The 24802-nt window shown below is 49.1% G+C and overlaps 1 protein-coding gene across 4 annotated transcripts in view; it reads right to left on the bottom strand.

Annotated features, from left to right (window-relative positions):
• The window catches only part of RXRB (retinoid X receptor beta), a 275228-nt gene that overhangs the window by 144874 nt on the left and 105552 nt on the right, over positions 1–24802 (bottom strand). For all 4 annotated transcript variants that reach the window (XM_086920651.1, XM_086920652.1, XM_086920649.1 and 1 more), the window contains exons 4-5: positions 18801–18980; positions 17556–17719 (exon numbers count right to left, since the gene is read on the bottom strand). In XM_086920651.1, the coding sequence (XP_086776777.1) occupies positions 17556–17719; positions 18801–18980 (344 nt within the window). The remainder of the gene's footprint in view (positions 1–17555; positions 17720–18800; positions 18981–24802) is intronic.

Genomic DNA, 24802 nt, shown 5'->3' with positions numbered 1-24802 from the left:
CTGCTTTCAGGTGTCATCTTCCATCGATCCAGGCTTGGATCCACCGAACTTTCTTCACTGGTCGCCTGCCAGCAACTTCTTTCTTCCAGGCTCCTGGTTCGTCAACGAGGATTCCCGACGTCTTTTGAGTCCTATGCAGCTGCAGCCCCTGGGCTAGGTAACTTCGGCATTTCGGTGCCCCAGCATTGCCTCACTATCCAAGGGTCAGAATCTACTTTCGTTTTCTCCCTACCAGGTCGGGTTCGCCCGAGAACACTAACTTTGCAAATTCTAGCTACCATAGACTTTGTCCCGCATCTCGCGTGAGAGTGCACACACTGCACCCGAGTCCCCTGGGTCTCCTAGAAGTAATCTAACGATTCTATAGTCAAGTCCTAGCGATTCCAAAGGCTATTAGTACTGTACTTACCTGCTAGTAATTTCGCATTCCACTTTTCAAGTATATGGTTTTCCGTGCCCCTCGGGCATTTGTATATACTGTGCTAACTTAAGTATTTTTGTAAGAGATTTGGTTTGTGCTTAGTACCCTGTCCTCATAAAGAGTACAGGGCTGTTGTGATCTTTAATAAATAACTGTTTATTTTCATAACACTTGTGTGGTGTCCTTTCACTTGGTGTTCAAGGGGTATATGTGGTATAACAGCTGGCTTAACACGCCCTCTCGAGTCTTTAGCCTTAGACTGCTCGTATCCACGCTACTAGGATAGCTGGTCTATAAGGTTGACTTACAACCAATCATCAATAAGGGTTGCTGGACTGATACATAGTGTTCACTAGAATAGTGACCACTGCATATCAGGCCACCTTCTCACAAGGATGACGTACGATTTGTGCACACTTGAGCAGAATAAAAGTAAAGGTTTCAGTAAATGGCACGTGTAGGTGCCAAACACCCACTCAACTTCATCGAAACTCAAGAACAATTGTTACTTACCTGTAAACAGGTGGTTCTCCAGTATTGGTGTCTTTCATAGATTCACATGCTCGAATATTCCCCGTCGTCGGAGTGAGAGTCCCACAGTAAATAAAATAGCAATAATATACTAAATATATATATATATATATATATATATATATATATATATATATATATATATATATATATATATATATACATACACACATATACATATACATATATACTCATATATAATCAGAAGAAAAAACCTGAAATATGTAAAAGAAAATGCATAAATTGCCTACCCAAAATTCTACATAGGAATGCATGGGGATGAAAAAGACCGAATGCAGCCTATCCCTGTCATTATGTTGGTCCAAATTGCAGCTAATCAGGCAACAGCAGCCCTCTAGAACCTTCCCCTCAGAGCTCAACACCTCAGATTTTCGTAGCACAGAGTGACCCAAAAGAGTCGATGAGGAGAAGCGAGCCTCTGAGGGGAGGAGGGAGGGTCGCATGTGAATCTATGAAATACACCAATACTGGAGAACCACCTGTTTACAGGTAAGTAACAATTGTTCTTTTCCAGTATTGGGGTGTCTCAAATAGTCATAGAACATATGGAAACTAATAGGAGGAGGGTAGAACAGAGGCTCAACTTATTGAAAAAGATTACGAAGCACAGCTTGTCCTACTGCGGTATCCCCTTCATTCATGGCACCCAGATAGTAGTGTTTCGTGAACGTGTGCCTGCTGGGCCACGTGGCTGCTCTGCAAATCTGATGCAACGGGACACCGGCAAAAAGTGCAGTAGAGGACGACATGGATCTGGTGGAATGGGCCCTTACTGCAGACTGCAAAGGTTTGCCTGCTTTTTGATGGCAGAAGGCAATAGCCGAAGACACCCAGCGGGCTATTGTAGGTTTGGTGACTGGACGTCCCTTTTGAAAACGGCCATAGGCTACGAAAAGTTGATCCGATTTGCAGAACTGGGCTGTTCTGCTGACGTAGAACTTCAAGCACTGCTTAATGTCTAAGGAATGCAAGCGTTGTTCCGCAGGAGACTGCGGGTTAGCAAAGAAAGACTTCAGAATAACAGGCTCATTGATATGGAAATCTGAAGGTACTTTAGGTAGAAAAGTAGGGTTAGTGCGTAGTAGCACACAATCCGGCTGAAACTGAAGAAATGGTGGTTTGATCGTGAATGCATGAATGTCACTCACTCGACGCGAAGACGTCAAAGCAAGAAGAAGCGCAACCTTCCAGGTGATGTACTTGAGGTCCGCTTTATGTATTGGTTCAAATGGTGCATTCATTAATTGTGCTAAGACAATGTTGAGGCACCACGCAGGAGGAGGACGCCGAACTGGTGGAAATTTACGATAGAGTCCCTTGAAAAATTGGCGTATTATCCTAGAGGAACATAGGGAGGCGGAGCCATCTTGGCGGAAGCGTGAAATTGCCGCCAGAAAAACTCTTAAAGTAGCATGAGACAATCCTGACTGAGCTAGTTGAAATTAGAAAGGGAGGAGCTGAGCGGGCGTTGCACGCAAGGGATGCACACCGGTCTCAGCACACCATTTCAACTTGTAAGTCTTTATAGTTGAAGGAGCCCTGGCCTTAGCAAGGATGTCTCGACATTCTTGAGGAATGGCTAGATGTGCAAATTCACAGTGCTCAGGTTCCAGGCTGATAAGCTCAGAGAAGAGGGGTCCGGATGGTAGACGAGGCCCCTGTCCATGGAAAGAAGATCCATCCGAGGATGAAGAGGGATGGGCTCGCATTGAGACAGGAGGAGCAGCTCCGAGAACCACGCCTGCCGTGGCCACCTGGGAGCAATGAGAAGGATGTGGTAGGGTTCTCTCCGTATCTTCCAAAGCACTCGCGGCACCAGAGGGATTGGAGGAAAGGCGTAAGCAAACAGATTCGACCGATTCATCAAAAGGATTTTTGCCCTGTGACCCTTTGTGGGGATGCCAACTTGCGTGAGCTGGGCATTTGCGGTTCTCTGGCGTTGCAAAGACATCCAGCGCTGGGCGACCTTAGCGACGAAAAATCATGTCGAGTGTCGGTTTATGTAGTTCCCACTCGTGGGTTGATGATCGGGATCTGCTTAGGGAATCCGCCAGGAGGTTGGACAACCCCGGGAGATGAACTGCAGTGATTGTGATTTGGTGATTGAGTGACCAGTCCCAAATAGCCTGTGCCAGGCGAGATCGCACCGGAGACTTTGTTCCGCCCTGCTTGTTTATGAAGTGCATGCAGGTTGTGTGGTCTGTTTGTATGAGGACAGACTCTCCTTGCAGCACGGGTTGAAACGATTTCAGCGCTAAAAAAACAGCCATGAGCTCCAATTTGTTGATGTGCCAGGCTTTCTGATGTAGAGTCCATTTTGCTTTTATGGACAGGTCTTGGAGGTGAGCCCCCATCCCTCCAGAGATGCGTCCGTGGTTAGCGTCAGATCTGGGGTGTTTGATAGGAACGACATCCCTGCTGCAAGATGCAATGGCTGTGTCCACCATTTGAGCGCTGCTCTCATGCGAGTCATGACACAAATCAGATCGTTGAAGGAAACGGTGACCTGACGCCACTGTCCGTCTAGTTCCTCTTGAATAGGACGTGCTCGTAGTCTGCAATGTGGGATGAGAGCGATGCACGAAGAAGCCATCCCTAGAAAGGACTTCAACAGTCGAACTGAAATGCACAGTTTTGACAGTAGAAGAAACACTAGGCGTAGAATCCTCTGTTGACGTTCCAGGGAGACTAACGCCTTTGCCAGCGTGGTGTCCAGTGTGGCCCCTAGGAAATCCTTGCAAGTTGCCGGGTGCAATTGGGATTTTTCCAGGTTGATGGACAGACCCAAGGAACGAAATCCCCTCTGACAAATGGAGGTATGGTGCAACAGTTGTGAGCGGGACTGCGACTTCAGGAGGCAATCGTCAAGATATGGAAATATCTGGACACCTTGGAGGCAAAGAAAGGCCATGACCGGAGCCAATATCTTGGTAAAGACTTGAGGGGCGGAACGGAGGCCAAATGGAAGGACTTTTAACTGGAAATGCAGGTGCCCCACCTTGAATCGTAGGAACTTCCGATGACCTGGGAGTATTGGGACATGGAAGTAGGCATCTCGGAGGTCGATAGTGCCATGAAATCTACGACCGAGAGCAAACGCAAGATTTCTGTAAGCGTTCGCATACGGAAGGATTGATTCTTGAGATATTGATTGAGCGCTCTCAAGTCCAATATGGGTCTCCATTCTCCGTTCTTCTTGACGATTCGGAAAAATCGGGAATGGGAATGCGGTCTGGGAGTTAGAGGCCTGGATGACCAGGCTCTCGTGGGTGGGGTGGTTGGACAGGAAACATGGGTCGCCCGGGCCCGGGCGGTGGCGTCTGGCCACGTTCCTATCTACAGGCGAACCTGTAGCGGGCCTGGACCAAGTGCCCAAAAGAACGTCCGTCAAGGCCTCATTAAACGGCAGCAGAGGCTCCATGGAGCATGACTGCGGCTTAAGGACCTCAGTGAGGAGGTTAGTCCTCAAGGCCGCGACGGGGAGCTCAAGGCCCAAGGCCTTAGCAGCCCTCATCAACACCACGCTATAAGTAGCACCCTCCTCCAAAGCCACCGTAGGAGGAGAGACGAATCCAGTGTCTGGAGAGGTGTCCAGGCCACTGGCCTCCCCAAGGTCTCCTGTCCAGTCCATGTTAGACTGACACCTCCTTGTCAGAGGGTCCTCAGACCCCTCCCAATTCTCCTCTTCCCCCATCTCCTGAGATTCAGGGTCATAAGTGAATGGGGACGGTTCATAGATATGAAAATCTCCGAACGGCGTCGAGAGCGGCGCCGATAGGCGTCGTCCCGACGTCGGAACCGATTGAGAGGCGGCATCGGGGACAGCGCCGCCCGAGGACGACGCCGGAGGGGACACCACACAAACCGACGCCAGGGGGGTCGTAAGGTCCACCAGTGACGATCCATCGCCCGAGGAGGGTCCAGCGGCGCCGGGCCCGAAGGCGCCGACAACGCCGGGGCCGCTGTACCCTGCGGCACCGGGCCCGAGGGCACCGGCGGTGTCGGGATCGTGGGGCCCGAAGGCGCCGGACCCGAAGGCGCCGGCGGCGTCGAGGCAGAAGCACCCGACGGCGTCGGGGTCGTAGCCCCCGACCCACTAGGGCCCCCAGACGGGTTCACTGGGCCCGAAGGCGCCGCGGAACCCGTCGGAGGAGAAAGGGACCTCATGGCCATGAGGAAACGCTCGATCTCCTCCGGCGTCGCGTTAAGCCCGCGACTCCCGAGGAGCCGCGTGGGCGGTGTCACCCGAACCCCCGGCCGCATCGCGCGAGCGTCGGGGGGAGCCAGAAGAGCGATGATGTCTCTTCGACTTCTTATGCTTCTTACCTGACGACTTGGACCCGGAGGAGTGGCGCCGACTCCCGGAGCTGTGACGGCTCCGTCCCCGCGACCTGTCCCTCGACCTCCCGTGGGACCGGGACCGGGACCTCACACGGCACGGGGCCGACTGGCGGATTTCGAGTCGCCTGCGGGACCGCTCCCGCCTGGCCTTCCTCGAAAGGGCCAGACAGTCGGAGCAGGCCTCGTCGTCATGGTCGACGCCCAAACACATCAGGCACAAGCGGTGGGGATCCGTGACCGACATGGTACGGTCGCACTCGTCGCAATGCTTGAATCCGGGCATCCCTAACGGCACCTTCGGAGTCGTAAAGACTTCGATTCAGATCAAAAGATCACAAAAGTTTAGTCAAAAAGTGACTGGGGAACTGCTCTTTCCAGATCTGCGCTGGCTGGCTCGGAAAAAAGAAGAACTGACGTCAGCACGTGGAGGCGGCGTCTAAGTACTCCGACGACATCATCACGGCGCCCACGACGCCGACGACGGACGCGGAGCCGCAGACGACGCCTACCGACGCGCAAGGGTACTGCTACGCAAAACTTTCCGGATCCAGTCTGACGCCTGGGGATATTCTAAGGTAAGGAATCTATCACTAACGTGTCTCTTTCAGATATTGATTGTTCCCTCCTCGAAAATTGGAGGTAGTGCCTCGTCCTCGAGCACCCCGAAAGGGCGGTTTCTTAAATTGAAGGGTACCTAAGGCACGTGCAGTGTCTGTGTCTTTCTTTATGGATTGAAACGCTTCGTCAATGTGCGCTCCAAAGAGTGATTCGCCGTCATATGGCATATCAAGTATTTTTGTTTGAACTTCCTGCCGAAAAGAAGTCGAGCGCAGCCAACCTTGCCGACGTAAGACGGCCGCTCCAGCGAGTTGCCGAAAACCAGTGCAAGCCACATCCACTGCACAATCAATGAATTCCTCGGATGTTCTTTCACCTTCTTGAAGAAGCTGTTGCGCTTCCGCCTTGGGAGCATCCGAAGTAACGCCACATAGGCGGACATATCTGCCCAAACTTGACTGTCATATCGACCCAAAATGGCGATAGCATTAGCCACTCGCACAGTAGTAGAAGACATTGAGGAAAACTTGCAACCTATTGCATCAAGGCGCCGGCCCTCACGGTCTGGAGGAGCGGTGATAGTAGATGCTGGATTTCGCAATCCTCTTTGAGCTGCCTGCGTAACGACAGAATCAGGCTTAGGCTGGCCCGTAAGGCATGCCGGAGATCCCACCGGCGCCTTATATTTCTTCTCTAACCTTGGTAATTGTGCTGGTAAAGAGTTTGGAGTCTTCGTGAGTTTCACCCCTTCAGCCCAGATGAAATCTATAATTGAGACCGTGTGAATCTGTTTAAATGGTTGGTTCTTAAAGTCATACAGGAAGCAATCTTTCTCTCTTTGGACTTGTGGTAACTTGAAACGCTGTGCACCCCTGTCCATCAATTGATGGAAGCTTGCAATATCCACTGGAGGAGAATCCCCTGCCGTCACCTGAGAGGGATGGTGTCTGTGCTCGATAGTCATCCCACTCCGCCATCTGATCATCATCACCATCCACATCCGTAACTTCTCCATCCTCACGCTCTGGAGGGTTCTCATCTTCATCAGGATACAGAGTTGCATGAACCTGAACTGATGTGCTTCTCTGAACGGTAACAGGCGGTGAAGGTTGCGGAGGAGCGGTTGACGGCTCCGTAATCGGGGTCAAAACAGATGGGACAGTAGACACTTGTGGTGATGGCAGGAAACGCCGATTATAGTCATCCAACATGTTTTGGAGGCTTGAAATCATTGACAAAGGCAACATCGCAGCTGGCATTTGAGACAGAACTTCATCATGCGGGCCATACTGTTACTCCTCATCATTACTGAAGTCCTGGCACTTTATATTTAAGTCTGAAGGACTTTGAGCCTGCCCTTCACACTCCTGATCCGAGTCCGTAGCAAACAAAGGAGACGGTGGAAGGGTCATTCCCCCTTCTGTAAAAGTTGCAAACTGGTCCGATTTGCTGGAAGACAGCGGCAACAAAGGTAGTGAGGCAAATGAAGATGTCATTGAAACTACATCTTGCGACCTTGACATAGACGGCAATCCATCAGTTGACGGAGCTTTCAGAGTCATCGACGGTGCGATGGATTTCGTGGTCTTCTTTGTGGAAACCGTTGTCGATGAGGACATAGACGACGGGGACGTCAGCAGTGGAGCCGTCGACGGAACCTTCATTGACTTAGCTGTCGACGGGAACTTTCAGTTTTAACTTTTTCGTCGACGAAACAGTCGTCGGCAGGATAGCCGTCGACGGGACAGAAGAAGACGAAACACTCGTCGAAGGCGTCGACGAAATCAACATATTCAAGCCTTTTATCGAAGACGATCGGACTGTCGACGACGGAGGTTTCTTTGTCGACTAGGACGAAATTGGGATAATTGATGATACAGTCTTCGAACTGAGAATGACCATCATCGACGACGTTGACGACGAAGGGGCTGACGACAATCCAGAAGCAAGCGTCGTCGTAACCGTCGTCGTCGACTTGGATCCAGAGATAGCCACTCTCGTCGACGGAAATGTAGACACCGTCGTCGACGGAAAATCATTTTTCTTCACAGAAAAACTGGAAGTAGATGCAGAAGGAGCCTGAGAGCCAGGTCTTGTGGGCCCAGAAGTGGTAGGAAGTGGTGAAGACACCGCAGGGGTCAAGGAGAGAGACATCCTCTTTTTCAAAAATGGAGAAGGCACCTCCTGCACACTACCACGCTTAGAAGCTGCTTTAGAATGGCCGGAAATTAGACTTTCACCATCAGAAAGTACATTATCTTTATCCTTTAATCTCTGAAGCCAGAGGAGTAAACGGCCTTCTCTGTCTTTTAAAGTCTTCGTAGAGAATGTTCTACAGAACTTACAGCTTCCCACCTCATGGCCAGGGTAAAGACAGTAAATACACTTACTGTGTGGTTCCTCATGAAAAAGTCTTAGCTTTCCACAGGATGAACAGGCTCTGAAAAGAGACTTCTTACCAGTAGACATTGTTGAGAAAAGGAAAAACCTGAAGAGAAAACTGAGCAGAGCTCAGGGAGACTCCCTTACACACGACGTGCGGTAGAAAATCTGAGGTGTTGAGCTTTGAGGAGAAGGTTCTAGAGGGCTGCTGTCGCCTGATTGGCAGCAGTTTGGACCAACATAATGACAGGGATAGGCTGCATTCGGTCTTTTCCATCCCCATGCATTCCTATGTAGAATTTTGGGTAGGCAATTTATGCCTTTTCTTTTACATATTTCAGGTTTTTTCTTCTGAATATACACATATATATATACATATATATCATTGATAAGGCTATTCGAAAAACTGAAACTTTGATTCGTGACAACATCTTAGCCCCCAAAATTCCTGCTATGGCCGATGACCCTAACAGTAAATTACGGGTCATCATTACTTACAACAAACAACAAATGGCCATTAGAAAGATTCTCAGGAAACATTGGGATTTGTTGTTGAAGGATCCTGTCATAGGCAATGACTTGCTTAAAGACAACCCTACTCCCTTGATAACCTTTCGGAAAGCCAGATCCATGGGAAACTGCTTAAACAAATGTAATCCTGAAATTAGACCTCCATCCAATTGGCTGTCCAAGCAAAAGGGTTTTTTCAAATGTCTCCTATGTAAAGCCTGTAAACATGCGAAGAATGTCAAAGAATACAGTGTTCCATTCTTGCCTGACCCTGTTAAAATCAAGCGACGCATAACGTGCAAAAGTGAATATGTCGTATATGTGTTGGAATGCCCTTGCGCATTACGCTATGTGGGCAGTACAAAGTTACCGGTACACATGAGAATCCTGCAACATCTCAGGGCAATCAATAACAAGGATCAGGCTTATCCTGTAGCACGACATTTTCAAGCTAAGCATGATAGTGACAATACTTTGCTTCAGTATTTTGCTGTGGATTGCATACCTCCTTCACGTAAGGGAGGCAATAGGGACAGTGCTTTGAGAGTACTAGAAACCAGATATATTTTGGAATTTAATTCCAAGGTCCCAAATGGCCTTAACACCACGGAGGACTTATATACCTGTATATAAACTGTAATATTACAACTCTCCTGCCTCTATACTGAACAATGTGTTTTACAGGTCCTTGGGTCACTTTGTGAATGAATTTACTGTATAACTTTAAAGTAATCTTTGCTTGTCAACGTGTCCCAGAATCTCTTAAGTCGCCCCTTTTAAATGTCTCTTGCTAGTTTACATCTTTGCGCTATAAAACATATTTGAGTATTTACTCATTTTTAAATCACTTATACACATTACAGGGTATCTCTGTTATTTGTACAGAGTCTGATATGTTTGTCTATTATTCTTTTCACTGTTGCACCTGTTATCACTTTATCAATTTTTTCGCCTAGACATTTTTAGGCGGCTGATAACATCGATCCTTTTATATCCCAGGACCCTTTGGCCCATTTTGAAGTGCTTGCCCACTTGGGCTATATTAACGTGAACAGCAAATTTCTAGACTGCTTTTGAAGTGAATGGATACATATATATAACTATGGATGATCTCCTTATATTATTGGGGAATCGTCTTTTAATATATCTCTATTTTATTTAAATATGTATATTTATATATTTTTATATACATGATTTTCTATTGAGATGTATTTATATATATTTTTGCATTAATGTATAGGTGTATATTTATGAAATCATTTGTAAATATTATCTATTTTAATTGTACATAATATCAATATGGAGTGTACATAGGTATCCTACCTGCGGTCTTGTCTATATTTACATTATTGCACAGTCTGTTTTTCAGTTCTATAGTGCAAATGTTACAGCTGTTTCTAATCATTGATTGCTTGTCACTTTAAATGAGGCATGGGTCCATGAGTAACGCGTCATGTGATCAAGGTCCAGGTCGGACCGAAACGCGTCATGGCGGCATACTGATGCAGGCGAAACTTTTTCTTTAAATAAACTTTAAGAAAGCACGAAATACTGGGTCCGCGCTTGTCTATCCGAGTCCTGTTTGTCGAGTGGATTCTAAAGATAGAGTACTGGAATATATATATACACATATATATACACATATATATATATATATATTTTTTTTAGTATATTATTGCTATTTTATTTACAGTGGGGCTCTATGAAAGACACCCTAATACTGGAGAAGGATGCATGCCCAAAAGTCAAAATGACCGTAGGACGCGTAGGTTTTTTTTTTCTAAAAGCCATGTTGCACAACATCGAGGTTGCTATACAGCAAGGCAAAAACCACTGGTGTTGGGGTTTGAATCGTTGTATCAGCGATTGAATGCTGTTGACCCTCACTGAATTTGGCAGTGCTGTGGCTGCCAGAGTGTTTATCGTCGCACCCAGATACTGCCGTATGTGAACGGGTTGCAGGTGGGACTTTGGGTAATTCAGTGAGAATCCCAGATCGTGAAGGAGGTGAATGGTGTGGGACACATGAGCGGGACACTGCTGGGCTGACTTTGCCTGGATGAGCCAGTTGTCCAGATAAGGGTAGACGTGAATGTTCGGTCTCCTTAGGTGCGCCGCCACTGTCGCCAGGAACTTTGTAAACACCCTGGGTGCCGTGGTGACTCCGAAAGGCAAAACCATTAACTGGTAATGTTGGCTTTGGATGGTGAACCAGAGGTATTTTCTGTGTGACGGGTGCAGCGGAATGTGAAAATACGCATACTTTAGGTCTAAAGTTGCGAGAAAATACCCCTGACTGAGCAACGGGAGTACTTGCTGCAGGGTCAGCATATGAAAGTGCTCCGAGAGAATGTACTGGTTGAGGGGTCTGAGGTACAGTATGGGTCTGAGGGACCCGTCCTTTTTTGGTATCAAGAAGTACAGTGAGTAAACTCCTGTGCCTCTTTCTTTCACAGGCACGAGCTCTATTGCCCCTTTTTGCAGCATGACGAGGACCTCCTGCTGCAATAAGTGCAAATGCTCGGCGGACATAGGACAGTGTCTTGGGGGTATGTTGGGTGGAGTGGATGTTAACTCCAGACAATAACCGTACTATATAAGCTGTGTGACCCACCTGTCTGTGGTGATGGTTTTCCAGACCGGCAGGAACTGCTGAAGTCTCCCCCCAACCGGTGTTGTGTGGTCGGGGGACAGTGACAAGGCGTCACTGTTTGCTGGTGGCAGAGGATCTGGAGTTGTTTCTTCCACGATCCCTGCCCTTGGCGCTGTTACCACAATATCCACCTCGACTCTGTTTGGTGTATGTGGACTGCATGTTGCCTTTGTAGTACTGTGTGGTTTGGGAGAGCAGGCCTCTGGAAACGCCTCTAGTGCTTGAGCGACGAAAAGACCCACCCTTGAATTGCTGGGACTGTAAGGCCCCATGGACTTAGCAGTTTGTGTCCTTTTTAATCTTTTCCAAGGTGGTGTCAACCTCTGGGCCAAACAGATTATCTGGATTAACTGTTTGATTAAGAATGGTGGTCTGTATCTCTGGCTTAAACTCCGAGATTCTGAGCCAGGCATGTCGTCTCAGCATGATACTATTGCTGACAGCCCTGGCTGCGGTTTCAGCCGCGTCTAGGGCACATTTAATTGAAGCATTAGAGATTAGCTTCCCTTCTTGAATAAGCATCTCAGCTGCCTCCTTGTATTCGTCTGGCAGGTGCTGCAACAGGGTCTCCAGTGTGTCAGTGTGCCCGGTCATACCTCGCTAGAAGCGCTTGTGTATTGGAAATGCGCCAGATATTGGCCGCTTGTGCTGCCACCCTTTTCCCTGATGCCTCAAACACCTTAGATTCTCTGTCTGGGGGAGGAGCATCATCCGTTGTCTGAGAACTAGCCCTCTTCCGGGCATTCGAAACGACAAGAGAGTCCAAAGGCAACTGTCCTTTAATGTAAGTAGGATCAGTAGGCGCTGGTTTATACTTCTTCTCAATCCTAGGGTTTATCACCCTGGCTCTGGTAGGCTCCTTAAAGATCTCCCCAGCATGTTTTAAGACACCCTTTAACATAGGCAGAGTCTTGACAGTTCTCTCTGAAACTGAAAAGGTATCAAAAAGAAAATCCAGGTCAATGGGGTCAGCATGGAGCTGGACGTCGTGGTTTTTAGCCGCCCGTTCAATGAGGGCATTGAACGCCGCTGAATCTTCTGTAGGAGATGTCTTTACCGAATAAAGTTAAGTGTCTAGGGCAGAATGAGGATCACCTGGGTCAGCACCAGCAGCCCAGGGTTCATTGGTATCATCAGGGTCTGTGTAGACAGGATAGCTGTACTCATCCTCATCGCCCTCCCCAGCGTCCACGTCAGAGTAAGTGGGCGAGACATTATGGGCCTGTGGAGAAAGTGGTTTCACAAGGACAGGAGTCGAAGCAGAGTCCTTTTTCTTTAAAGTAATCTTGTAGGACTCCATCGGTTGTTCCGGGGCAATTTTTCGCTTGTGGAGGGAGAGTCTGCCTGTTTCGGCATCAATAAAATGTTCTTGTTGTTCTTCCACCGAAGATTGCCGATGCTTCAAGGTGGGAACCACAGTCGACGACTCCGGCACCGAGGACACCTTCTCGGGCACGCTGTCGACCATTCTAGGGGTGAAAGCCTTCTGCGCCACCTTCGGCGGCAACGTGAAGTGAATGGGCGTCGACGCTTTGTGAGGTTTCTCGACCGGCTTCGAAGGTGGAGGATCTCTTGGTCCGACAGCCGAGGCCTTCTCCTTGATGCGCTGTAGGGTAGGGAGTCCGTCACTTGCTTGGTGAGAGCGGCGGACGGCCGCGCCGAGTCGACGGGATCCTTCGAGGCACCACTAGGCGTGGACTCTCGGGGTGCGCCGCTCTTGGCCTGGTCTTGTTGACGCGGAGTCTCGAGAACCTTCGGATCACCGAGTCCTTTGTTGGTGTCGACCGCCTTTGGCGCCGATTTACTCGGCTCGACCACCTTGACCTTTGTCTTCGGCGTGGCAGACTTCGTCTCGACGCCCTTGACTTGAGCCTTCGTATCGACAACACCCTTCTGCTTCTTCGGCGCCGAGGGCTCCGAGGCCTTGGATCCGACCAAAGTAATGCGCACTTTCGGTTTCGAAGTGGGCACCAGTGCTGTTGCTTTTGTCGAGACCGTTGGTTTCACTTTCGGTTTCGATTTTGCAGGGTGCGGCTCAATAGTAATGTCCGTGGCCGAGCCCGAAGGCGGGGCCGTAGAACCCATTGTAAGATCTTGGGTAAGGCCTAGTGGCGATCCCTCGACCTGAGCCTTATGAATCGATACGGCCCCAGTGTCAGTGCGAGGTAGCTCATCGTCCGAGCTATCCTCCAAAGGCCCCGCCGTCGTCCCCTACCTCGTCGACGACTTCTTCAGCTTCGAACATTTCGGCGTCCGCATCGTAGTTGTAGTCGACGTCTGACGCGGGATTCGACAGGTTGTCGCCGATGTCCCGGTTAGCTTCCTCTTCGACATCCCCGGCATCGAAAATGTCCGCAGGCGCCGGTGCAGTGTGTTGGGCCTCCTGGCGCGCAGCGCGTCGATGCTTAAGCGTCTTCTTGGACCTGAAGCGGGAACAAGCCATGCAACTGGCTTCATCATGGTCCGGCGACAGACACTTGTTGCACACCGGGTGGACGTCAATGTGGGGATACTTTGAGTTGCAGACGGGACATCTCTTGAACGGACTTAGGTCCATGATGAACAGTCGATAGGGTCTGAGGCGTAGATTGGGCCCTCCGCGCCGAAAGCATGCGGGGAATGGAATCCGGCTCGGAACCGAGCTGGAAGAGTTAGGCACCGAATGCAAGACTATACCGACTAAGAACTTAAGACCTTTTGGTCTTAAGAAGGTTTTTTATCGATCCCGACTATAGGGAACCAATATACATCCGAACCCAATGGCGGAAAAAAACCAATCGGAGGATGGAGTCGATGCCCATGCGCACTGTAGTCCAGGGGAGGAGCCACTTATCTCGTGATACTTCGAAGACTCTTCCAGGACAACAATGTGCGATCATCCGGACCCAACACTAGGCGGCAATCTATGCACAGATATGAATTCAGCAGCCCACATGCCTCGAACACATTGGTAGAATGATTTGGCTTTCATGAGCCAATCGTCCAGGTAAGGGAAGACGTGTATTTGTGGTCTTCTGAGATGAGCTGCTACTACTGCTAAGCACTTCGTGAACACTCTTGGAGCTGTTGTGACACCAAATGGAAGGACTTTGAACTGATAGTGCTGTCCTTGTATTACAAACCGTAGGTACTTCCTGTGAGCAGGATGTATTGGGATGTGAAAGTAGGCATCCTTTAAGTCTAGTGTTGAAAGGAAATCGCCTTGTTGCAGCAAAGGGAGCACTTGTTGAAGAGTGATCATATGAAAATGATTTGATAGTATGTAATGGTTGAGGGGCCTGAGGTCGAGAATTTGTCTTAGTGTGACGTCCTTTTTGGGGATTAGAAAATACAGCGAGTAAACCCCCGTCCCCTGTTCCTCTAATGGAACTAGTTGAATAGCATCTTTTTGTAGAAGTGCTAGGACTTCTTGTTGAAGCAGAGTCCGGTGATCTGTAGTCCTGGGACGCTGCCTGGGTGGTATGTTTGGGGGGGTTGCTGTAAGTTCTAGGCAGTAGCCATGTTGGATAATCAGTCTCATCCACCTGTCCGTTGTGAGTTCCAGACAGGCAGGAACTGTGTTAGTCTGCCCCCCCACAGGAGTGGAATGCTGTTGGGGGAGCAGAGGGAAGTCACTGTTTAGTTGTGGAGGAGGAGCGATTGCTGTTACCTCGTCCTCTTCCTTTGTTATCATTGCCCCTGTATCCTCCTCTAAAATATCCCTTATTAGAGGAGGTTTGTGTTTTGAAAGATGTTGCTGTGTCTGCTCCAGTCTGCTTGGCTGCCCAACTCGCAGGGTCTGGGGGTACAGCTTCTTCGGCCACACTGGAGACTTTCCGTGCCGTGGTGGCTGGGCAGTGAAGGAAGCGACTGGAAGCCCTTCCAGGACATAAAAGGAGCAAAAGGCGGACAGTGAATTGGTGCATAGCCTGAACATCCCTGCCCCCTGGTGGTTTAACACATGGCAGACTCTCTGAACGTCAGGGCGGACAAACAGACGAAGATGCCTAGCGGATCCATCCGGAGGTAGTGGAAGGGGGGGGAGGAGGGGGGGGGGGGGGAGGAGGGGGGAGGGGGAGTCTCTTTCGGCACTGGGGACAGCATTAATTAGATCTGTTCGCCACTACCGAGAACTCACAGTATCAAAAGTTCTACTGGAGTTTAAGGCGCCTCCCGCACAGAGATGCTTTTCATCTCGGGTGGAGATCGAGCCTCCTCTACGCCTTTCCACCTATACCACTCCTACCCAAAGTTCAAGAAGATCAGGATCAACCAGGCCCAAGTCATACTTGTGACTCCGGACTGGGCTCGAGGAGTTTGATATCCAGAGCTGCTGAGCACGGCCAAGTTTGTGGCATGGTGTGCAGAGGAGCAAGTTGACACTCTTTCTGCTCCCCTTCTCTCAAATCCTTCTCTTTATTTTTTCTTTTGCCCAGCAGGGCTCTGCGAACTTTAAAGGGCTAACTTCCTGCCATCTCAGCCATCCTTGCTTAGATCGCCTGTTGTAAATAGGTTATTTAAAGGTCTGCGACACATTTCTACCTTCCCGCTTAATCATGCCTCAGTGGGACCTTAATCTAGTGCTCAATTTTCTAATGTACGCTCCTTCTGAGCCACTGTACAACTGTCCTTTGGCGCCTTACCATCAATAATATCTTCTTTGTGGCGATAACATCTGCTCAGAGGGTCAGTAAGCTTTACGCTTTGTCATCTAAGCCTCGGTATCTGCACATCTTCCCAGACAGGCTGGTTTTTCGCACTAGAACTTCCTGCCTGCTGAAAGTTGTCACTCCCTTTTAATGTAGGTCATTCCATGCCCCTGCCTACATTTTCCGCTCCGCCACATCTATCTAACGAAGAGGAGAGACTCCACTAACTGTACCCCAAAAAAAGCATTGTCATTCCACCTTGACCGCACAAAAGAGTTCCGTGTGGGCAACCAACTCTTTGCGGGGTACGTCAGGATAAATTAGGGGAAGGCCGTACAAAAACAGACCATCTCCAAATGGATCATACTCTGTATTAAAATCTGCTACTCAGTGGCCAAGAAGCAACCCCAATGATGGCTCGTGTGCTCACTCTACCAGAGTGATGGCTGCGACCACTGTGTTAGCACACAGAGTTCCAGTCCTGGACATCTGTCAGTCAGCAACGTGGGCTTCTCTACACACTTTCACAAAGCATTATTGCCTGGACAGTGAGTCCATCGGGATGGGCACCTTGCTTGTTCGGTCCTGTAGGTCTTTTTAGTGTGAAACTGTTTTGCAGACCCTTAACTCCGGGGTGGTACTACTTGGGTTTCTATTCTAAGGTAAGAAATCTGCAGATAGAAGTCTATCAGATGAACAAGTTACTTAGCTTCAATAACGCCTTACCTGGTAGTGACTATCTAGCTTCCCGTTCTGCAAACAGATTTTTAAAGATCAGGCTTTTCTCCTTTCAGGGCATTGGTTTTCCAAATCAATGCTCAGTGTTTTATGTGGCTCCGCTCTCCTGGCATGGAGAAAACTCTTCAAAAGAGGTCATGAAAAGAAACTGGCATCTGCGCGCTGGGGTGGTGCATATATATAGGCACCACGCAAATCCCTTTCAGAGCAGACTATGCTTCACTGAGCCGAGACGCCACTTACTGACACACAAGGCTACATACTGCTCACAAAAATTTCCCGATCCAGTCTGAAGGCTGGGGATAATTCGAAGGTGAGGAATATGCCAAATGTAAAATAAAATTTAAAACACACATTCTCATCAAACTACAACTTAATCAAAACATTTGCATTTTAGATATCTTTGTTTAACCATTCAAATTCAATCCACCAGCTTACAAGCCACAAAAAAATGGAGATTCTGGGAAAAGCTCAAGTTGCGTGCAAAGTTTGGTGCAATTCTGTTCACCAGAAAGCACATACTCTTATCAAGAATTTTCCACTGGATGATGTGCACAAAACTGACACCAAAAAATAATGTGTTCATTTCACACGTTATTTAAACATTCCCACAGTTCTCAAAATGAAAGGTCTTTATAATTGTATGTGAAACTTGACTATAACTACAGAAGCACTATCAAAGACTTTGAAATATAATCTTTTTCCAAGTCCCTCCCTTAATCCCACCACCTAGTGAGTAGCCACTTTTCCCAGTCAGTGCGAATCCACTCACAGAACTGCCACCAGTCCCGGACCCATCAACGCCCTGATCAGATTTCTGCTCCACCGCCAACTCAGCTTCCAGTATCTTGTCCACGGGCATTTCCTCGTTCACACCACTGCTGTACTCCATGTCCCCATCCCGTTCTCGGCCCCGCTGCCGCTCCTCCTGTACAGCTGAGAGATAAGAAATGTTGGTTGCAGAAGAGAATTATAAAGTTCAAACTTTTCTTTTCCCCCAAACAGGTCGAACTCGAAAAATACATTGGGGTAGCCCCCTGACCCGAGCGCGTAAAGCCAATGTAAGGGTGGGGGGTGGGGGGTGGGTAGTCTTAGCAGTAAATAATAACGCCGTCCCAAACCACCACTACCCAGCAGCTAAGAACATTCCACCAGGGAATTCTCTGCTTGTTCTAGGTCGCAGTATTTATTTTTTTAATAACCAATACATGGACGCTATATATAAGACTCATATAAGACCAAGAATCTCAATGGTCCATTTAACAGATGTCAGTGTTTTTAGATGAAGGAAAACAGCAAGTTAAAACCATACTAGACAACCCATTAACTTACAAATTCCAAATATGAAGGTATATGAGAATAGACTAAATTTAACCGTCTGACACTTCAAGAGTGAAAGACCCACAGTAACATTCATGATAATAATTACTCCCACGTCAATCACAGGAGGACAGAGGGGTGGGGTATTTCAGAATGCGGGGCAGGCGTGGGGATGAGGTTAATGAGACCTTACAACAGTCTAGAAAGGACAGACAATAAGGAAATATCACTGAGACACCTAGAATCCCAATAGACATGACACTGCCTTTTGTAAAAATGAGACTGAGGATAAAAATGAGCAAGAACTTCAGTAACCCCAATCGCACATTCTACTCTGTCCTAAGACAGGGCAATCTGATGCCAAAGGGCCCACAATTATCTACTGCACTCACTGGAAGAAAAGTAGATAATAGAATACCCACACAAGTCTCAGTGAGTCGAACCTACATCTTACAGTCCAGTAGGAGAGACTGCCCACTGAACAAACAGAAGACCAGATGCCACCTCCCCATTGAGAACCAGAAAGGATCAGCACTGGAATAAGCATTTGTAGCAAGTTCAGATACAAGGGCGTGCAAGTCTTCCTTTACCATTAAGGAATCCAAACTGGAGGGACATAAATTCCAGTAAACCCAAACAATGAGCTTTGTTCTAGTAGATGGTCGTATCAGTGGCAGCCCACGCTCACCCCTCTTACCTTCTCTCTTCATGCCTGTGGCAAGACATTTCTGGTACCGGCAGTACTGGCAGCGATTCCTTTGGCGCTTGTCCACGATACAGTCTTTGTTATCCCGGCATGTGTAAGTAAGGTCCTTTCGAATGGTTCGCTTGAAGAACCCCTTGCAGCCCTCACAACTGTACACGCCATAATGTTTGCCTACAAATTGATAGAAAATACAAAAGACCAGGTATGGGATGCTAGCAAACTCGCAGAAGTTAAAGACTGCAGACAGCCGAGGAAAAACAGAAACAAGCTTCTTACTTTAGTAAGATTCATTCTGATAGATACATTCTCTCCTGCAAATTCCTTACGTGAACTTTAGCGCCTGTCATCTGAATTGAATTGATCTGGAAACTTTCATTTGACCCAAACACTAGGGGGTGCCAGTCAAAGCACTAGCAAGCCCTACACAACGAAGCTGGAAATGACATAAGCAGTCCAAAAGCACTAGTTACATCAGTTCCAGCCAACTTGCTAGGTCCCTACATAAACAGAGGTCGGAATCAAAAGAAAAATCTAAGGAAAAACCTCAGCTGAATGAGTGACTGCGAAAGACAAAGCAGAAGGCTTGCACGCTATCTACGAGAGCTTCTGAGTGCATTAGAAAGAAGAGCAAAGGCAAAAAACGTGTTCTTCTAATGACCGTACATTTCGACTTTTGTCACTCACTGGAAACCACAGACCAATACCACGCGAAGGACTGTACAGTGGACCAAGTAACTGCATTACAAGCCAGGTACTTCAGCACCCCTCTCAGAAGAGCACCATCAACCACAATATTCTTGAAATTATAAAACGATGGGTCAATCAGAGATCCACCTGGATATCGTTTGTGTTGTCTCACACCACGAGAGGCGGTCCTCTAATCTGAATATTTAAGACTAGGATTAAAATTGATCAAAGCTCTTTGTGGATCAAGAGCATGCAGATGTTCCTTTACCTTCGAGGACAAGAGGGGTGGGGGGCGTGTACAGATATAAACTGAAATACATGGATCCCCTTTTCAATCAGATAACATTATCATCAGAAAAAGTCAATGGTGGAGTAGAGGGGCTTGCAACGTGTTAACCTACCTACCTGAATGAATGAATGAATGAACCTCAGATGTAATGGGCAAAAGACAAGCTGCCTCCAGGTAAGGAACTTGAGATCGCTGACCACAAGGGCTCGACAGGTTGGCCCGTCAAATAGTCTTGCTAATTAAGGCCCGATCGATGTTTGCTTTGAAGCAGTTAAGAAAGCACAGAACTGAATTCTTGAAGAAAGGCTTCTTGTGCAGTGACAACAATTAAGCCAACATGGCAGCTGAAAAACCCATGCCAATACCCTAGGATAGGGCCTATTTAGTCCAAAGCAAGGGCAAAAGAAACAATGAACTTAATTTGTAACTGCAGAGCGTCTATAGTAGCATCCGAACATCACAGCAAAAAATGAAGCTAGAGTATACAGCCCTGGGTACAGGGGAGATTGGCAGATAAGGAATATCTTATTATCCTGTAAGCATCTGTTAATAACCTGTACTGCTGTAAATTCACATGCTATGCACATTTCTACAATCTAGTGTTGGGCTAGGAAGTTGCAAGTTCTATTTCTTCAATGAGGTCCTTTTGAGTCCCAATATACCTGTGAATCCTCCCTCATTAGGGAACGCGCATGGGCACCAACTCCATTGTTAGATTGTTTTTCGCACAGCGGCTGAAGCAAGTATGAAGGTGCAAGTACTGAGAAAGTGGTGACCATGCAAAAAGTTTTTCAAAACGAAGGTTATACTTAAATGTTCCAGATATGCGCAACCAAAACACAAATTCCATGGAGGGGTTAGGTGCATGTGAATCTACTGCACTAAAAGCTATGAACAGATGCTTGCAGTTTAAGTAACAATCGGTTTGTAGCATGTGTGGCTGTAGATTTACATGGTCTGCATAGACACTAAATCAGTGCCGCCCTAAGCGGTGGCTAGTCAGTGGATGATGCAGATGTCTGAAACGGAGTTCTTAATACAGTTTGGCAAACTTTAGGCTCTCGATGGGCAAGAATATCGCCATAGTAATGTTTGATGAATGTGTGTGGAGTTGGCCATTTAGCTGCTTTGCAGATGTCGGCTATGGTAATATTCCTTAAAAATGCCATAGTTGCTCCCTTGTTCCTAGTACAATCTGGAATAGGGGCATTAATGAGAAACCTCTTTGCCTTAAAGTAAAATGTCTGGATACATTTAACAATCCCTCTATCTATGCAAGCCTTTAATAATACACATTTGTAAAGAGCAAACAATCACCCTTAAGGGTCTCTAGGCGCTGAGGGCCGTCAGGAAGATTAAGCAAGCTATTGCCCAGAGTAACATGGTGCTGGGCTAATCTGCCGCCGGCGCTGGGGATTGAACCGTGATCCCCAGATTCCAGCGTCAGTCGCCCTGGCCGCTGCGCCACACCTCGCCCACCAAGCCTTTGAGACTAGATGGCCTTTATGAGGTATAGCAAAAGCGGCAAAAAGCTGTTGAGCTTTACAAAACAGCTTGCAACTGAGTTATACATCTTAGCGAAGCTTTGACTACAAGGAAACCCACTTTCCACTAAAAAAACTGCAAAGGACATTAATGCAATGGCTTGAATTGCAGAACAATTATTATGTTATGGTTCCATAAAGGGACAGGTGGCACTCCAGGTGGAATCACTCATTTTAGACCTTCCAAAGAGCTTTGACAGTAATATTAAAAATGAGAAGGGTATGCCCTGAAGTGGGTCCCGTGCTCACTGTGCCACTGGATTCAAGCTGGCAGACATGTGTGATACCTGAAAGCAGTGCCAGGATGCTGGTTTCCGCACTAGGGAGGATCTGGCTTGGTAGTTCCCATGGGGAGCAGGGTCAGGACTGATTTGCAAATGGCTGGGTCTATCTTGTGAGTTGCAGCCTCCCTGTTCCCCAGATTGCAGTGAGCAGAGTCCAGGAAGTGGCAAGGAGGCAGACTAGTGCTGTATCTTCCCAAAAACAAATGTTTTTAAAAAAACGATTTCCTTTTGCGATTTCTGTCTTTGTCAGTGGTTTTTACAGTTTAAAAATTGTAGTTTTAACCTGCCTGTGATTGGATATTTTATCACCTGTTTTGTGTTTTAAACTTGTGTTTTTTCCTGCCCATTTAATGTGTTGAATTGTAGGATTTGCAGTCCCAACTCTGACGTTTTTCCCTCTCATTGCTGATGACTTTCAGTTTTCCCTCCAAATTTCTCCTTTGCTCTGTGCTAAGACTGTATGTTAAAACAGTGCACCCCCAGCCACCATTTTGTGTTCACAAGCCAGTGAAATCAGCCGCTTGCGCCCCCCCCCACTACACCCCCCTCCTCCAGCAACAGGGATATTCTACATCAGAGGGTGCTTCTCTGAGCTGTTTAAACTGTTTACTAGGGACTTGGCACTTCGTTTTTTGGCCAGTAGAGGTAGTACAGTTTTATTCAAACAGTATTGTTAGATTTCAAGTTAGTGAGTCCTTTACCTGCAGAAGTCCAAAGTGTGGATTGAGCCTGTCTGTCTCGTAGGAGATTCTGAACAATAAAAGCAACCCCCCGGGGGGGGGCGTGGCTAGCAGCCGATGCGGACGGTCGCAGCCTAGCGAGGCTCCCGACCCTCTGCCCTAAGATCCGCCGAAGAATCCGGTCTACGACCCGGGATCCCCGTGAAATCGGGTCGATCCCGAGTACAACACCCAGGCCTGCTCCGGTTCGAGTGGCGAACCAAGGAATCTCCCGCAGCGGGCGCACCTTGCCGTCAGGTTCTCGAGACTCCAGTGCGCAAGATGGCGGCACCCTACACAGCGGCTACCGGAGAGTAGCGGCGGACCCACCCCCGGCGCCCAGCAGAGCGGAGAACTGAGGTACTTGGTGGCCGGGGGGCAGCTAAGACCGTCTGGCACACCGGCAGGGCCCGATCTCGGTGAGACCAGCGGGGAACTCTGGCGCGGGAGCGGCTCCGACGAGGCTCCGCCCCGCCCGGGAGAAGGATAATTTATACCCCGGCTTGGCGGCCTGCTATCCCTGTGGGCGCAGCCCTTCCGCGAGGCCCGGTTGGAAGAGGGAAACAGATCGGAGGGGGCCCCGGGAGAGTGCTGGGCCCGACTGCAGCTCCACTGGCCTGGACCTTTAAGTGAGCCAACCGGGAGGCTGAATGAGTCCCCACAAGCCCTAGGGGACGATAAATTTACGCCCCGGCTCCGGGGCCTGGTGTTTCGGTGGATGCTGCTCTGCCCCTGCCATATTGCTGCACGGAGGAAGTGGGCCTGTGAGGAGCTGGCAGAGGGGAACGGGGACCAACACCTACATTACTGACCCCCGAGCCCGGAGTGACTGGCGTGGGGCCCAGGGCACAGGCGAACCAGGGAAGGGCCCACTCTGTTGGTGGGCGGATTATCGACGCCTCGGCACTGGACTCCATCACCCCTGCACGCATAGTGGGGCAACCGGAGGGTTCGCCTGCCGGCCCCGGACGGTGAGGCTCTGCAGTGACTGGCCCCTGGGGGGTGGTGGAAAGGGCACGTGCAATCGTGCAATCCTGGAGCCCTGAGGGCCCGGCCCCCGCTGCGAGGGGCGTGGAGAAGGTAGCTGGACCTTTGCAGCGGCCGGATTGGGGCCTGAGGGGGTGGAGCAGCTGAGGAAGCCCAGCAGCTCCACGAGATTGATCGTAGACTCCCCCCGCAAGCTGAGGCCGGGACGGAATTGAGCCCGGATAGGTGAACGTGCGACACTGCGCTGGCTGTGCGCCGTGAGTCGGCTGCAGACAACATTCCTTTGGCAGGTGCCGCCGGAGTGGAAAGCGGAGAGTACCGAGTGGCGAGACCAACCCTCATGACACCGGGGCCTATGGAGACGGGGAGGACTGATTGACCACGCGGAGTGGAGTGCCCGGGAAGAGGACTTGACCTGACCTCCCCCAAATTCGTGCCCGCCAGAATGCTTGCTGCAGGGAGCACCGACAACGATCGACCATTTCTGGGGGCCCGGATCTACATCGCGGGAGCAAGATGGGAAAGCCCAGGAGAGTAAAAGGGGATGGGAGCCCAACCACAGAACCGCCGGACAATGCTTCACAGTCCACCACGGATCTGCAACAGATGCAGGACCGGATCCTAGCAGCTATTGCTGCCACAAAGGATGCCCTACACCAAGACATTGTGCAGGTATCGACCGGACTGGGGCTCCTGCGGGCAGACCACGCAAAGTTAACGGATAGGGTCAAGGATGCGGAAGACGCCCTAAAAGACATCGTACCAGCGCATAAGTCAATGGATGGGAAGCTCACGGAAGCGATGGAGCAGATACAAGCCCTGGAAAGGAGGGCGGAGGATGCTGAAAACCACAGTCGGAGGAACAACGTGCGCCTGGTGGGTCTTCCCGAAAAAAAAGAGGGCACAGACATGGTGGGCTACCTGCACGACTGGCTAAAGACTGTGGTGGCCCCGGAGGGTCTTTCCCCCTTCTTCACTCTAGAGCGGGCGCACCGAGTTCCGTCCCGACCCCCGAAAGCTGGCCTACCACCTCGCCCAGTGGTCGTCAAATTGCTTCACTACAAAGACAGGGATTGGCTTTTGCAGCGAGCCAGGGACACAGGCCCATTCCAAATGGACAATAGCAAGGTTACGCTATTCCCGGACTACACGTTCGAGACCCAAAAACTGCGTGCCTCATTCCTCTATATCAAAAAAGAACTGCGCACAGAAGGCTTACAGTACTCGCTGCTGTTCCCGGCCAAACTCCGAGTAGTGGTAGACGAAAAGGCGCTGTTCTTCACAACTTCGGCGGAGGCATGGGCCTGGTGGGACACTTACAAAGCGGGCACGGACTGAGCTCGATACAGGGCTGAGGAGGAACGCCAGAAACATACAGTCAGGCAATCACGGAGGCTGCGCGGGCGCAGCCAGGGGTCCAGAAAACCGTCGACCTCCCAAACAGAGGGTGAACGAAGAGCAGCGCTGCAGGCAGTAAAGGAAG

The sequence above is a fragment of the Lissotriton vulgaris genome, chromosome 5 (assembly GCF_964263255.1).
Source record: "Lissotriton vulgaris chromosome 5, aLisVul1.2, whole genome shotgun sequence".
Taxonomy (NCBI): Eukaryota; Metazoa; Chordata; class Amphibia; order Caudata; family Salamandridae; genus Lissotriton; species Lissotriton vulgaris.
This window is presented reverse-complemented; position numbering and strand designations above follow the sequence as displayed.